The sequence below is a fragment of the Eleutherodactylus coqui genome, chromosome 4 (genome assembly GCF_035609145.1).
Source record: "Eleutherodactylus coqui strain aEleCoq1 chromosome 4, aEleCoq1.hap1, whole genome shotgun sequence".
Taxonomy (NCBI): Eukaryota; Metazoa; Chordata; class Amphibia; order Anura; family Eleutherodactylidae; genus Eleutherodactylus; species Eleutherodactylus coqui.
The window spans coordinates 18,883,764-18,900,935 of record NC_089840.1 but is presented as its reverse complement, the minus strand read 5'-3'; the positions used below and the strand labels follow the sequence as shown (position 1 = coordinate 18,900,935).

General features: G+C 47.7%; 1 protein-coding gene across 2 annotated transcripts; it reads right to left on the bottom strand.

Moving 5' to 3' along the window:
• Positions 1–440: 440 nt before the first annotated feature.
• BTG3 (BTG anti-proliferation factor 3) lies at positions 441–16,544 on the bottom strand. 2 transcript variants are annotated; one of them, XM_066599106.1, is made up of 5 exons: positions 16,421–16,544; positions 8,850–9,101; positions 8,241–8,378; positions 2,765–2,960; positions 441–1,064 (listed from the first exon to the last, which is right to left on the bottom strand). In XM_066599106.1, exons 2-5 carry the CDS (start codon positions 9,020–9,022, stop codon positions 843–845), a joined length of 729 nt encoding a protein of 242 aa, XP_066455203.1. In that variant the 5' UTR covers positions 9,023–9,101; positions 16,421–16,544; the 3' UTR covers positions 441–842. The 2 variants fall into 2 exon arrangements, with proteins under 2 accessions (XP_066455203.1, XP_066455202.1); XM_066599105.1 differs by having other exon boundaries at positions 441–1,071; positions 2,772–2,960.
• Between the last annotated feature and the right edge of the window lie 628 nt (positions 16,545–17,172).

Here is a 17,172-nt window from a genome sequence, read left to right as displayed (position 1 = left end):
CCAAAAAAACCTCACATGTGGCTTTTGATGCATTTTTAGACGCGGAATTCACATAGAATTTTTCCACAATGAATTCCTTCAGGCGAACATACCCTTAACCCTTTCCAATCCACTGTCTGACATTTTCCAACATTGATTGAAGCCTGTACAGCTCCGATGTCGGAAGACGTCCGGCAGGGTATTCTTACTGTATATTCCTGGCCGCTCTGTTGTCGGGGGTCTCTCCAGCATGTCCCATACCGCAGTACTGGCTCTAGCCAGCAGATGGCGCCATTGTATAATGGCAGAAAGAGAAAGTCCCCTAGGTAACCTTGAATCCAAAGCTGGATTGCAAAGAGTTAAATTGTAAGCTCTGTCGGTGGCAGGAACTGATGCAAGTGCCTTCTCTGTACTGCGCGGAGGTACGTGTCAGTGCTATAGAAATAACCAGGACGAGAAAGCATCATTATCATCATTTTTAGTATCATTATTACAAGCGACATCATCACGATGTAACCCCTTCGCTGCCGTCATACGTTGCGTTTATTAATATATTAATAAAAAGATCATTTATTAGTTCGACACATAAAATATGAAAAATCAAGAGATTTGGCAATAAATACATTTGGTATGGAAACGTCCAGAGTAGCAATCGATTACCTTGATTCTGTGCAAGTCGTAATATATAAATATTAAAAAATACTTAGGCACTTAACTATTAACCCCTTCCACAAAGTGTTTCTGAAACGACGAGTAAACGTACAAAAGTGCAGCAAAGTTTGGGTTAAATAACCATAAAATACCGACTAGAAGAGCTGCTCTACCATTTGGTCCAGCATTAGGATTACAGACATGCCAGCGGCTTAGACCAGGCACTGGTGCCCGGCGCCCAACATGTGCAGGCCGTGCCAGTGGTTCGGTTCCGCCTGCAGGACAGGCGGCAGCCATGGGACGCGGCTATAAGCCTTGCTTCGTCCCTGCTGATAACCGGAAGCGACGCACTGCTGGTAGTGATAATGGACGCCCAGCTTTCTCTTCGGACTCTTGGTCCAGGACAGAGGTGGTTGAGGCCTGAACTCCGGCACCTGAGAAGTAGAGAAAGGAGGCAAAGATGAAAACCCGGAAATGATATTATAGACGCAAGACCCTATGACAACTCAACCGCGCTTCATCCGCAAAAGAATAGATGTAAAACTTTTTTGTCCGAGTGCCGTTTTGTTGTATTGGATGCGGTCCGAGTGCCCGTTTTTATCACTTCAGTAAAAACCTGAAATAGGCCGCACCTCTTTTTTTCTCCTTACCTTAGTAAGCCCACGTTCGCAAGGGCGAGTGCGATATCGGACCGTGAAACTTGATATTGCGCTCGCCAAGGTGCGTTTTCACAGCAAGTAAAAATAGCGATCCTCCTCTAAAGCACATTATATGCACCCCAGAGTGGCGCCATTAAAATATACAACTCGGCCCAAAAAAGACAACCTAACGAAAAAACCCGTCCATGACTAGGTCTACAAGGTATGTCTCTTACAGTGCGCCAATGAAAATCACTTGGTCCTTAAGGCAGAAAATAGGAGTCACTATGGGGGTTTACATAGAGACATTTATCCTCTATTCATCACTGGGCAATGACCACTGGGAGCTCCTGCCATCCCAAGAATGCTACAACCCATATGTCCGGTGTGACTGGAGCGACAATGCGGATGTGTAAAACGCCGCTCCATTCACTTCTATAGGAGGAAGAATGCCGAGTGCATCAATCTCCATCTTTCCCATTAAAGTGAATAGACTGGTGGTCACACACACGCACTGCCGCTCCCTTGGGACATTCAGGATACACCCATTTTGGGATCGCTGATCTGACATTTGTCTTTAGTAGGAATAACCTAATATGGCTGAAAATTGACATATTTTTCATGGTGTTTTGTGCCTGTCTTTTTGACCAAACACATTAACCCCTTCCCACATTCGGGCATAAATATGCATCCATTTTAACAAGGTCTTCATGAAAATAGATAGACAGTTCAGGTGAGCAGCACTGTACATTCTATAGTGGCTGTGCCTGGTATTGCAGCACAGTCCCATTCACTTGAATGGGTTGGAGCTGGTTTCAGGCCATATGACTAATGTATGTGATTTCACATGCCTGACAAGTGGCCATGGCCCTCACTGAAGCGCCACGGCTTCTTCAATCAGCTGATTGGCAGGGAACCCAAACTATGCTCTCTGCTGATCAACTATTGACGACTTATGACTTATCCTGAGGATAGTTCATCAACAGTATATAGTTCTTGAAAACCTCTTTAAAGGGGTTGTCCAAGGTTAGACAAACATGGCTGCTTTCTTCCACACACAGCGCCACCCTTGTCTGTAGGGTTGTGTGTGGTATTGCTGATCAGCCCCATTGAAGTGAATGGGAGCTGAGCTGCAATACCAGATACAATCTACAGACGAGGGTTTGGAAGAAAGCGGCCGTGTTTTTCTAACCCTGGACAACCACTTAAAGTTCACTGGATGGTAAGGGATGAAGAATCGGCGCCTGCACCATAAGCTGGCAGTATTGTACAGCCCGCATCCTGCTGTAATAGCCAGGACTGAAGATTGTATTGTCAAGGCTGAAGGGGGCCTATAAAGGTCTGCCATGGCTGGATGCCTATTAGGCCGTGCGAGAAGCAATCGACAGACAATAATGCTTTGGTATACGGAGTACTAGGACTCCAAAGCCCGATATCAGCAATGACACATTGTAGAACGCTGACCATGTAGGACTACTGATGGTGAATGCAAATACCTGATAGGAATCACCGGCACAGAGTGAAGGGAAGGGAATCGTCTTATGGACATAGACTTCATCATCCGAGGAGGAGCCGGAGTGATAATCTGAAGTAGCTTTCTCCATGGCGTAGTTCACGTTCCGAGACATCTCCATCTTATCATCTGTGCTTTCAAAGCTCGCAACCACAAAGGAGGGGTTCTTCTCTCCATATCTAATAGCAAGAGAATTAAGTTAAACAAACCAATGAAACACAAGTCTCATTTTCCCCTTCACCCCCCACATCCCCTTTGTCTTGCACAGTTTTATCTGCCAGGACTCTGGCTGTTGGCCCTCCCGTTACCTACTGCACACTTTACTATATAGATTGTACATAGCATATAGGAAAACCTACCTTATCAGAAGCAAAGGTGTAGTTTATGTAACCCTTTCACTGCCCAGGACAAATCTCTTACATCCTCGCCGAGTGGCGCTTCAGAAGTCAAGAACACACTAAAAATATATGTCCTCGATTAAAATAGCACTCAGGCTGCACTGCAGAGAGAGCTTTGCTTTTGGTCTTGTTTTAAAACCAAGGTCAGAGTTCTGAGACAACCCCTTTAAAACAAGAACAAAATCAATGCTCTATCCGCAAGTTGATGCAAATGCACGTTAACCCCTTAACTACTGCAAATATGTCTTCTGACGCAAGCAGTTTAGAGGGTGGCGGGTTATTCCGCAGTGCGGTCTTGACGGCAGCTGCATCAGAAGCCTGGAGCGAGTCTCCTGTGCCAAGGAGAGCTGGTCCGCTAGCTCTAACACTGGGGACTGAAGAAAGCTTTGATCCCTGATGTTTAACCCTTCACATGCCATGGTCAGTGCAACTGTGGCATGTAAATCGATGACATAAAGAAGGGTATCCCTCTGCCACCCATCGGATCCCTGTGATGTAATCATGGGGTCCCGATGGGTTGCCATGGCACCCAGAGGCTACAATATAGCCTCCGGGTCTGCCAGCTACGGTGGTCTATGAGACTCGGCATCTGGCTGAGCTTAATAGGCTTCCTAATGTACTACTAATACTAAAATATAAGAATGTATTTGAAAAATTATAAAAGATGCTGATATTCAAGTCCCCCAGTGGGACAAAAATAAAAAAAAGGTAAAAAAAAAAAAAAAATATCCCAGCTTAAAACCGGATTTTTGGCCTTTCAAGTTCTCGTGATGTAATGAAGATCCAGTATGCGCATGCAAAGCGTCATCTGTATGAACGCTGCACATGTTTAGCAGGTATTCTGCCCATCATTTTCTGCTCAGGTTACACTTGTAGCATGAAGTGCCTTATATAAGGTTCTGAGTGGCATTTTTACAATGTGCAAGTTATTCTAGGAAACTCTATGGGTACGGGGACGTTGTGATTTTTTTTATTTTATAATTTACGATTTATCTGTACAAGTTAACAGTGTGAGCGCTGACAAACTCCTGGCAGCTAAAACAGAAAATAAAAAATCCAGGCTCCGATTCTGGTTATTTATTTTACTTGTCACGGCTTTGATTCATTTTTCATTATTGTTATTTTTTAAGTCTACAGCGCCATCTGCTGAGCACCAGAGAGAACTACACAACCCTTAATGGTAATGGTCTCTGCAGAAAGCCATGCAGATTCCTGAAGAACTTTGCCTTCTAGAAAGCAATTAGAATCGCTGGGAACCAGTGTGGTCCGCCGTGGGACGCGGCTTAATATTCTGTTCTGGGGTTTAAAACTTCTACTAGTCTCCTACATAGGCTGACAGTCACCAACAGTGACCACTACACAGGGGACGCGGTCAGAGGGCTCGTCCAGAACTATTACTATTCGTGGCCTATCCTCAGGGAGAAGAAAATAGGAAAAAATAAGATTTAATACACTTTAACATTTACTAAGAAATACAAAACTTTAATGTTTAAATACCCAATTTTCAATATTTCAACAGCGGGGTCTGGCGGGGGGGGGGGGGTGTCAACAGGTGTAGAGCTGACAACGGGGTCTGGCAGGGGGTGGAAGGGATGTCACCAACCAATCAGTATGGGATATCGCAGCTTCTGGACCTTCAAGAGTCCACTGTTGGCCATGTTTAGGGAGACCTCGTAAACTGACACAATGTGGACAATGAAGCCTTGTATGAGCTGTGAAGCCATCACACACATCGTCTGCCCTCACTCAGGAGGTCTCACAGGCCATTGGAACATCCATTAATACTGGAACCATCCATAGGGAACGGCATGTGAAGGGTTACCATGGACAAGCGGCTGCACACAACATCACAGCAGTGAATGCACAGCGGCGCCTGCGATGGAGCTTGGAGCGACGGACTGTAAGTGAGTGGATGTAAGTGTTGTGGACAGATGAGTCACAGCACACCATCTTCCAATCGGATGGCCACACTTAGGTGTGGCGGTTCTCTGGAGAGTGGTTTCTACGTGACTGCAACATCCCAACAGTGACATTTGTAGGAGGTTCTGTTATGGTGTTGGGGTGTTTCTGCTGGTAGGGACTAGGGCCATTGGTTGTAGTGAGGTCCAACCTTAAAGGGGTTGTCTCGCGGCAGCAAGTGGGGTTAAGTACTTCTGTATGGCCATATTAATGCACTTTGTAATGTACATCGTGCATTAAATATGAGCCATACAGAAGTTATTTACTTACCTGCTCCGTTGCTGGCGTCCCCGTCTCCATGGCTCCATCTTAATTTCGCTGGCTTCTTGCTTTTTTAGACGCGCTTGCGCTGTGCGGTCTTCTGCCTGGTGAATGGGGCCGCTCGTGCCGGAGAGCTGGTCACCGCGTCGTCATCGTAGCTCCGCCCCGTCACGTGGTGCCGATCAGCCAATGAGGTGGCTGTATCGGCAGTGGAACGCGGAAGACAGAAGAAGAAACTCCACGGTGCACCATGGGAAGACCCGCGGTGCACCGTGGGAGAAGACCAGTGGCGCCATCTTTAAAAGAAGAAATGAAGAAGCTGCAGAACGCTGATGCAGGTAAGTGCAATGTGCTTGTTAAAAACTAACACATGCCTTCTTTTTCACAGGGCATAATGCAGGGGTCCATTTAAAAAAAAATAAAAAAATTGCTTTCGCCGCGAGACAACCCCTTTAACGTCAATGGGTACAGAGAGATTACGGCTAATGTGGCATCACCTATCCTGTGGCAATACTCTGGTACAGCTCCGTGTCTCCATGTCATACGGCACGCAGTGTTGAGAACTAGAATGTCTGCAAATTCATTGGCCACCCAAAGTCCGGATCTCAATCCCATCAAGCGACTTTGGGAGGAAATGAAGCGCTGTATCCGTGCGCCCAACACGACCATTACACCCCCCATCCCCATCACTATCTGAAGCTCCTCGAGGAATGGAGGCGCATCCCTCCACACATCTATGGGATTTTGATGGAAATCACATCTAGGAGGGTTACTGCGGTCATTGAGGCCAAAGGCGACCCAACATCAGATTGAAAAATGTGAATAAAATGGAATCTCATCCCTTTCTATGTGCGCCCAAAACTTCTGTCCACTTAGTGTAACTCATCCCGCACAGAACAAGCCCTCATGTAACAACGTTACTGGGAAAAGAAAGAAGTTTAAACACAAATGTCGGTGTCCTCCAGCAGTTAATTAGTTAAACAGACATGACTCTGCAGCCCTTTATGGATCCCAGTGGATATCTGCTGGTTTTACATGTTTGTCCTCCTCTAATCCCACGATTATTAGAGTTTGTCATCGCTGGATTAGAGTACTTTCCATAAGAGCGGAGATGCCAAGTACGGGGATTACAGACCGCGCCGTATCTTACGGCGCTCCGGACGGCTCGCAGGGTTTACACCAAGCTGTAGAAAAACAGACGGCCGGATCTTAACCACCAGCCGGTGTGCGTCGCCTGCTGCGCTATTAGGACGGCGGGAGGAAAGCCGCATCCTAGTGACTTCCGCAGGTTTTGTCTCAGATGAATTCCGGTTTCGTCATCATACGAGGCCGCTGAAAGCATCCGCTCTCCGTATTATCTCCGGGTATTCTCGGAGTCGAGGTTGTAAACGAGCTGGAAATCCTCCCTCATCTGATGACAAACCTCTCGAGCACACTCACCGGATCGCTTATTACAGAGGTCACCATCGCAGGTCTGTGGGGCAGCCGCTTCCTCGAAACCCCAGAACCGGGCAGATTATTACTGGTGGATGTAATAAATAGATGGATAATTCTATGGAGGATCATTCGCTTATCACTTTCTTTAAAGAGATCTCAAGAATCTTGTGTGTCGCAGAGTGTTAAGGCAGCAGAATGCAGTCCTATGCTCCCACTCACGACCTGCGGGTTCAGGTTCAGAAATGCAGTCCTATGCTCCCACTCACGACCTGCGGGTTCAGGTTCAGAAATGCAGTCCTATGCTCCCACTCACGACCTGCGGGTTCAGATTCAGAAATGCAGTCCTATGCTCCCACTCACGACCTGCGGGTTCAGGTTCAGAAATGCAGTCCTATGCTCCCACTCACGACCTGCGGGTTCAGGTTCAGAAATGCGGTCCTATGCTCCCACTCACGACCTGCGGGTTCAGGTTCAGAAATGCGGTCCTATGCTCCCACTCACGACCTGCGGGTTCAGATTCAGAAATGCAGTCCTATGCTCCCACTCACGACCTGTGGGTTCAGGTTCAATGCAGTCCTATGCTCCCACTCACGACCTGCGGGTTCAGGTTCAATGCAGTCCTATGCTCTCGCTTAATCCCAGCGTGGTTCAGGTAGCTGGCTCAAGGGTGACTCAGCCTTGGTAGGTTGGTAAAAAGAGTACCCAGCTTGGTCAGGGGGTAAAAGATGACTGGGGAAGGCAATGGCAGCAATAACAGTCTGCCAAGAAAACGTCACCAGAGAAAGACCAGATGACTTTACCTTTACCAATCTGCAGGGGAAGGGGGGGGGGGGGGATTGAGGTAGATACTCTGGCAAACACTGCTGACCAAAAGTAAAACACAGTTATGACCGATTTCAAGGAAGGCATTAGAAGAGGTCTAGACCAAACATGGAACATTGGGCATCGGCACTCAAGGAGCTTGAGCAGGTATAAAGGTGGGCAACTAAAGTAATAAATGGGATGGGCGGACTACAGTACCCAGAGAGGATATCAGAATGGGGGTTATTTATTTTTTTAACTAAGACAGCTGTGGGGCGACCTAATAGCTATGTAAAAATAGATCATCATAGATCTTTCCTATGATTCATTTATACCCAGCACTGTAACAAGGGGGCGCTCTAATCACTATGTATAAATATATTAGGGGTCAGTACACAGAGCGTGGAGGGGATGGGGGTGTGTGGAAGAGAAGACCCCCACAGTGAATGGACGGAGGGACACCGGGGACCTCAGCGACGAGACTCCCACCCATCAGCAAGGTATCCCCTCTTCAGTGGGTAGAGGTTAACCTGCCATTCTGTTACAACCCCTTTAATACTTTCAGCCATCTTTATAGGGTTATTAGATTTACTGGCCACTTACCTACAACACACTTCACAAGGATCTACCCACAACGTCATTTCCCGGGGCAATCCTAAATCTTCATACAAGAGTCCACTGTTGAAACAGGCTTTCTGGAGGTCCGGATCGACACCCTGAACTCTGTTTACACGGATGCATCTGAGAAGAGAATTAATATATGAGTAATGCCGATTGCTCCAATTGGTTCCTGACGGGGCGGGCATCCTCCGGGTCTAGGAGTCAATAAATGGCACAATCTTCTAGTCGAGTCCGCATGACTTCCGCAGTGGTCACAGGCCCCTATATCTATGCATACGGCACCGGACCGCAAAGTAAATGAATGGGATTCAGCAAAACCGCATTCAGTCCAGTGTTTGGTAATGATCTGTTCACAATTTCATCATGTTCGTTTTTATGTTATATCAGAGGAGCAAAAAAACCAAAAATAGCATTCTGGATGCGCCATTTTCCTTCTAGCCGCATTCTAAATAAGGCTGAGCTGCCCCCACATACATCCGAGGGTCGCCCAGCCCCGCCGATATCAACAGGTCGGGATGATGACCAATTCTAGTGTGTAAGGAGGGTGTAAATAACAATATCGGGTCAGGCTGCGGCCTCCTTCTACGTTACCTGTACGCCTGTCCTTTCGCCGGACTTTCTGGATACCAGTGATTGATGTACTTGTCATGCAGAATTTTGCTCAGTTCTTCAGAAAACACTTCAATCTCCTCCTTGCCCAACTTATTATTATTTTTCAACAGCTTTGAAAGAAAAAATACAACTGCGGAAATTTCGTCCTTCATCTTCTACCGCACGTGGAAAAAATGAAATAAAAAAACAAAAAAAAAAAACAAAAAAAAAACGTAGGGCGTTATAAAGGGTCTGCAAAAAAAATAGAGATGTAAGAAGTTACTAGGATGTAATACCGATCCGGCAGCCAACAACGGGTAAGGGGCCAGAGCCGTCCTACACAGACGTGCAGCCTGGATCCTGCTTCATCCCTATGGATTCCCCCCCCCCCCCCCCTCTTAGAGAGTATCCGGTAGGCGCTCTACCTCCAGAGTACCTTCCACTTCTGTACTACAAGAGCACAAGGGAAGACTTCATACACACACATGCAGATTTTGCGCACTTTTTATTGAAGTAAAAAAGTAAAAACGGCATTGAGTTTTTGAAAATCAATGAGGAAAAAAAAATTAAGTGTTTATTTCCGTTCCGCTCCAAGAACAGAACTCAGATGGAAGAAATAAATTGCTAGAGAGAGCAAGAACACGTTTGGCCAACCCTCTAGTCCTTCTCGGTCTGCACGAAGCCGCCACATCAGTAGAGGGGGGGGGGGGGGGGGGGTGAGAGCACCAGACCTAAGTTCTTCGTACAGGTCCCAACGGTAGGACCCACATCTAGCAGACATTTATGCCATGGATGTCCAAGGTGGGGGTATCCCTATAAAGGCCTGCAGCCATTACCGAGGCGCTGTTAAGAGGGGTTGTGCAAAGTTCTAAAGTTATCAAACATTCCCAGGCTAGGGGTAACTGCTGGGACCCTCGCCGATCCCGGCATGAATGGAGCAGAGGGCGTGCATGCACACCGTTGGAGATCACGGAGTACAAGTGCTCAGCAATCTTCCGTTGACATGCAAAGTGTCATTTGCTCCTATCATGTGGGGACCTTCATTGCCAGCGGTCTGACCACGCCAATCATAAAGTTATCTCCTATCCTGTCGGCAACTTTAGACCTTGGCACAACCATTTATCCAACACGGTACAATGGGAAAAACTTGCCGATCCTTTCAGCCGGTGGATGGCAACTCTATTGAAGTGATGGGAGGAGTTTCTGACACAAAAGCTTGGGACATTGCACTTCACGAGCGCGATATCAGGCTGAGTTCCACAATAGGAATGTATGGATTATCCCCCAACTTTCTTCCAATGCAGAAAGGCAAATCTGTCTAATTATACAGCAGCGCAGTAAAGCTGCGCTCACACATGGCGGGTTTGTTGTGGTTTTCAACTGCAACTAGAAAATGCAGGAATTATAAAAAAAAAACAAATGCAGTTACAAACTGCAACAAAAACCGCCATGTGTGAACGCTGCCGAACAGGGGATGCATCGCCGCAGGACCTGGAAGATTCAGGGACCTGGAAAAGTCAAGCACCGACGGCACAGGGGCCTGTAACGGGAGCAGGATTTTGCCACCCAACGTTTTCCGTAAAGAGACTAAACTTTGTATTATTTCGGGGGAGGTTTTAATATCTAGCATGGCGTCCACCACCGGATCCGGTGTAATCTGCACACCATAGTGGAGACATCACCGTCCGCCAGCGGTTTTCTCCTCATCTCCACGTAGCCTTGTCACGTTCTACATCTCAGAACACAAATAATTCTGCGTCCCCGAGTCACAGATGTCTTTGTGGTGATCACACAGTCATCATCCGAGATGCACACCGCCTCACAGAGAAAACGCCAAACCACAAAGACGTTGTCGAAGAGAGATGAAGCACAACGCACAGAGAAGACCTTAAATCGGTTTTAATTCCAAATAGGGCTGGTCGATATAGAATTCAATACATTAATGTGATTTCACTGCTTGCCCATGGCCGAGGAGCAGGGAAGTACATGGGGGGGCCATGACCGGGGAGATAACGATAAGTACACAGATAGTGGCCTGGGGTGTTGTTGGCCACGTGGTATGATTCTAACTGCCATTATGGAGTCAGGGAGGAATGGTTTCCCCCAAATGGACTAATTGGCTTCTGTCTCATTGTTTTTTGTTTTTTTTGCCTTCCTCTGGATTCTCTCTGGAATCTCCTTTGGGCCTAACATACTAGGTTACTATGTATTGACCATAGTCTACATTTCATCTTCATTGCAAGGCTGTGGGAGAGTGATCACTCCACGTTGCATCACGACTAGAGATAAGCGAGTATACTCGCTAAAGGCAATTGCTCGAGCGAGCATTGCCTTTAGCGAGAATCTCCCCGCTCGAGACAGAAGGTTCGGGTGCCGGCAGCGGGCAGGGAGCTGCGGGGGAGAGTGGGGCGGAACGGAGGGGAGATCTCTCTCTCCCTCTCTCCCCCCGCTCCCTCCTGCTGACTGCCGCTACTCACCGCTCCCCCGCGCCGGCACCCGAACCTTCCGTCTAGAGCGGGGAGATACTCGCTAAAGGCAATGCTCGCTCATCTCTAGTTACGACCCATAGATTCATGACTGGAAAGACCTGTGGGGATCCTGCCGGCCAAAGAATCACCTGGACACCTTGTAGAGCGTACCTGCTGTGTTATCCTACTGGAAAATGGCGTTGGGTGCACCCTGAACTTATGGTAATGCGACAGGCTACAGCATCTCATCAACATGACCATATGCCATCAATATGTCCTTTAGGACCTAGAGGCAATGTGGTAATCGGTCACTTCCTTCCGCCATTTTGAAGCGCCTCACAGCTTATCAACGTGGAGTCATGTTTCGGGGAGCCAACAGCCTCAACAGAGAATCAATTTACACAATTTACCGTTCACACTGACAGACTTCTGTCTCCTGGAAAAGTCATCTGCTGGATTGGAAAATTACGCCCATAGTTAGTTGAACGTACACGTGTATGACATGGTTGTCAGAATTTGCCCGATCATTTGCCACTTTGCTTTTAGCAGGCGTTTGATCCGCCAGTTTATTCTGATACGTTGCAGGTGGGATTCTTAGTTCGGACGGTCCATGTACGGCACTGTTCTGGCCGGTCACACTCTTTGGTGGAATTCATGCAGGTCTGCTCATGTGCGGTCCGCAAAAACCATCAGGCAGCACACAGATGCCTTCCGTATGTTGTCTTATGTTCACGCAAATTTAAGGATTGCATGCCCTGTTCTCCTTCTCCTGTTTTGCTAGTGTCCAGTTCTTTGCTGGTCAGAGCTGCAGCGATTCAGCAATGAAATCACGAAAACCAAGCACAGGTGACCGCTGCAGCCAATCAGCAACTTACCTCTGCAAAGGATTGACTGCAGCCATCACGTCTTTGGCATCCATGACGTCTTCACTGGATCAGCCGAAAAGGAAGACCAGGACACTGACAGAACGGGATCAGCAGGGTGTCGGGTGAGGAGAGCACGGCTTTTTTACAGTATTGTGAGCAGCTTTGAAAAAAATTGGGATCCCCAGATAACCCCTTTAACTACTATGTAAGGTCTTGCCATATCTGAGACAGTGGCCGTACAACGCGCAGACACCAAATTCACAATCCTCGTTTTCAAGTTGGTCAATAAAACATAACGCTCTTCCTTCAGACGACGCGTTGCCCGCAGTCCGTTTGGTTCTAGCAGGTCTCATAAACAGAGTCTGGAGAATTAAAAGGTCACCTGACAATGGCCGTAGACGAGCGCCACCTGAGGTCCTCGTCTTGCGTTCTCCGCAGTGTTTAGGTTGTTAGACTACATCTGACAGACCCACAGAAAAGGTTAATACATGCCGACTCCTTGTTTTCATGGTTCACCGTTGACAAGTACAGAGCCGTAGCAAATCAGGAACCAAGCGAGGCATCGCCCATTGTCACCGTCTGTAAACCGCGCTACGTGTAATTCACGATAGTCGCATTTATATCCGTGCAGAAACGGGAAGACAAAAGGAACTTTCTCATCACTGTATCAAATGTACGTAGAGAAATACGACCGGGTTCAGGACGGGTTTCCGTCTACATCCAGAAGCTCCGTTTACGTATTCAAACAGAACCACTGATGTTTTAGGCAAAAGGAGAACAAATATGCAAACTTTAGACTCCGCTCGACCTGGTTTCCATTTGTTTGGGTGTTTTCGTGGAAGGCACAATGGCATACCTGGCTACACATTGCGTCCTCCAGAAGAGATGGAGATGTTCTCCAAGTTGTGCTCAAAGCTGGACTGTCGATACTGGGAGAAAGGAGCAGCAAAGAAAAGGAGTGAGCAGACTGTCAGCTGTCACATCAGCCTATGTTACTAATAAACCATGGATAGTTGGCAAGGGTCTGCTGCTCGGTCCAGCCGTCATTACTGACAGATCCAGAAGCAATCAGCTCTGTCCACAGTGCGGCGTAATCCTGCGGGAGCGATGCCTGCAATACCAACCCATGTTATTGCACTATGGATAGCGTGGGCTGATTCTTGCCGTCGTTGGGCCTGGCGACCCGCTGATCAGTGGAGATCACGAGTTATAGACTCTTGCCAACCAATCATTCATGGCCTATGGTCCTTGTTAGTAAAGTCTGGGACAACCCCTTTAATTGGTTCCGGGACGACCATTGTATGTTGACAAAGTAACTTGAGACTGTAACTGTATGGACAACTGCAAAGCGTCATCCCAAAGTAGAGGTACCTGTATTTGGGGCGATTATTGCCCGAATCATCGCTAGAAACAGCAAATTCGGGCGATAATTGTCCTGTCTACATGTGGTTAACGACCGGTCACTGAGCGATAGTTTGCTTGGTCGTCCGATGTGAAGTCACCATCGTTCGCTGCTTCCGAGGAGATTCTCTATGAACGATAAATTGGCAACTACTGAACAATCATTGCTCCGTGTAAAAGCCGGCGAATAATTGGCGTTCGTTTGTCTGCTTCAGCAACTCTTCAGGTTAGGCCTCCTGCACACGGGCGGGGCGGACCCCGGATGCGGGATTCCTGCAGCGGAGTTCGACCCGGTGACCAATGTGTACCTCTCCAGCATCTTCTTCCTGCACTGTGGATGAGCCGACTGGCGCTCCGTCGTGCAAACACAGTAGGCACCAGCGTTAGGCGATGACGCGGATCCCTCGACGCTTCTGCACTGCTCACTGCGGAAGTGCAGCAGGACGGACGGCTTCCATTGACTTCAATGGAAGCTGTCTGTGCGTAGCCCGCACAAAATCGCAGAATGCTGCGATTTCTCCTCCGCAAGCGGAAAATCGCAATCGATTTCCACTCGTAAAGATGAAGTCCCGTATTTCCACAGCGTGCTATGGGGTGGTATTTGCTGCAGAGTCAGGAAGCAGACGCCCACCGCGGACTCCGCAATGCAAATCGGCCCGTGTGCAGGAGGCCTTAAGCAAGTCCTTCCATATACGCTCCCGTTACACGAAGCGATTAATCATTCGCACGAGCAAACAATCACAGAAGTCGTTCGTCCCGCCCGATTGTACAGACAAGTAAATCACTCGCTAATTTTTCCGCTGTTGACATTCCCTCTACCAGCCAATGGTAACGCCTAAACGATTGCTGTGTACACGGAACGATGTGCGAACGATTATTTTTTATTCCTGCGCAAAATGAATGACGAACAAGAAGCGAATAACTTCTCGCTCCTCGTTGGCCTTTGTTTACACTGAACAATATCCTTCGAATTCATGCCAGAGCCCTGAAAGCCCTTTACACGGAAGCGACAATCTGCCTGCGCTACGCGTCAACCAACAACTGGCGTATGCGTCAGCGGTCCTTAATAATATATACGCGGGCAGACTACCTGCCATGGAGTTGGCGGTGGTCAGCCGCAGGTCTTCCTGGTCACACATGGATACACAGTAACCATTTTACTACTGGAACCACGTGCGAGAAGAACGGATATAAGGCCGCCTGCACACGGGCGGATGTGCATTGCAGAATCCGGAGCGGGGGTCCGCCTCTGGACTACGCAGCAAATACCGCCCACAGCATGCTACGCAAAAGCGATTCTTCTAGTATAATTGGTTTCCGCTCGCGGATAAAAGATTGCAGCATGCTCCATTTTCGCGCCGACGGCTTCCATTCAAGCGGGAAAAGCAGCAGTTTAAAAATATATATATCTGTCCTGCATACGTCTGACGGCGAGCCGTGCGGACCATCCGCACTACAGATGAAGAGAAGTAAAGCAGGTATGTGCGGACGCCGCTGCGGAATCTGACCGCCCTTGTGCAGGCCGACCAAATCTGATGCAGATCACGTGTTTTGATCTCAAAAAGCGTATTGTGCACGGAGTACAAAAAAAGTGACATCACAGGTGACGCCGTCCGTTTCTGACCGACCTCACAGTCGCTGGCGTAAAAGCAGCCTTAGGCCGCTTTCACACGGGCTACACAATTGCGTGATTTTCCGGTGATGCCACAGCGCTACAAAATGCATGTTGGCGCTATATAAATAAAGATTATTTCAATGGTTCCTTCACATTAGCAAGGTTTTTACCTGATGCGATGCTGTGAGAAAATAAATAAATCGCGGCGCGCTCTATATTTCTGCGATTTTTTTTTTTCTCCCATGTTTCCCTCTGGGCCCCTTGTTTATCGCCTGACACAAACTTGCGATTTTCGTGCGATGCGATATATTTTTAACTTTAGAAACTCCTAATGACTTTAATGAGATTAAATCGCACAATTTTATGGTGTGAGAAAATCATGGGCGGCGAGACGATGCGACCCGCGATTTTTTACAAGAAAAAGCATCACTGACTCGCGATATCGCAGTCGCCGCATGACAGAGGCCTTCGGCTACATTCATACAGGCGAGGCCGATATCGGGCCCAGAAACTCAGCCCAATATTGCGCTTGGCGATGTGCGCTTTTCACAGCGACAGAAAGTGTTTTTGATTCGAGAGCGCCTCACATCACGTCTGTGAAATTGCGTTCCTAATGCGCGTTTCACCCGTGCCAAAGGATCAGTAGGGTTTCCGATTAATGTCATCACATCGCATGGAGAGGGATTCAGGACCCATTGAAAACTACGGGCGAGGCGGTCCGCCCGAGGACGGAACGGGCTGCGATTTCCTGTCCTCACAGCGATGAACAATACGCCCTTATAGCGTCTACTCTAACTTTGTAGCATCTATAAGCTTGCGCCAAACTCTTGCTCAAGTTTTGGTGCACAATGTCACATTTAGGCCACGCCCCACTTTCCCACCAAAGAAAGGTCTAAAACACAGTAAATGTGGCGCAAAACGGTCATATTTTTAATAGTAGGTCTGCCCCATTTATCAAGACGACTTATAAGACTGTTGCCCACGGCAACCAATTAGAACTCAACCTTCACTCCTCAACCTACTGAGGTAACATGAAAGCAGAGCTCTGATTGGTTGGCACAAGCAATAAGGACAGTTCTCATTGGTGATAAAGTACTTCTCATTGGTGAGCCCGGTAACCTGTTACTATGGAAATTCTTCCCAACTAAACTTAATTTATAATGTACAACAGAAACAAAGTAACAGTGACTAGCAGCCGTCTCCTTTATAAACTTCTCTTACCTCAAGAAGACTTCATGGACGCCGGGCTGTGTCGTCGCTACCGCGGGAGGAGATGCCGCTCACAGGGAGAAGCTCCCGCCTGCTCCAACGCTCTTTGACGTCAGCGCCATCCGGGCTGCATTCCTTTGCGGTTTTACTTTCCAAGCGCTAGATGTCGCTGGGGCGCCGTAGACGCTCGACCAATCAGATCCATGGTAGCTGAGCGACGCAGCCGCCATCTTTATTGTGGGCACAGGATTTACAGGTGAGGGGTTTTCATGGGTTAAGTGAACTTTGTCGCGTTAAGTGGTATTAAATTCTGCATCTTGAGCTGAACATTTTTTAAAATTGCATAATAGGAATGCAACGTTTACAACATCCCGCAGGCGAACGCGCTTTAACGGGGTCCGTCCGACAGTCGGTATTCTGGCTTTTTACCGGACAAGATAGCGCCAGCGCACTTTTTTCCGTCAGTTAAAATGAAGAAAGAAAACTGATCAGATCCTGTTATAGTCAATGGGGTCCATTCGGCGCCGTTTCCCATCATAAAACGGATCTTTTTAGTTTGGGTAACCCCAGAAAAACGGACCCATAAGGGCTTATTTACACAAACGCATTTTCTCCGCATATTACACATTCAAATTCTGGATGCGCAGTGAATAGAACCCATCGATTTGAATGAGTTCGGTTACATGTGCGTATTGCGCACAAAAGTAGCGCATTTTGAACCAATTAAACCTAATCTGCGATTAAAATCGATGGGAGCGCACAAA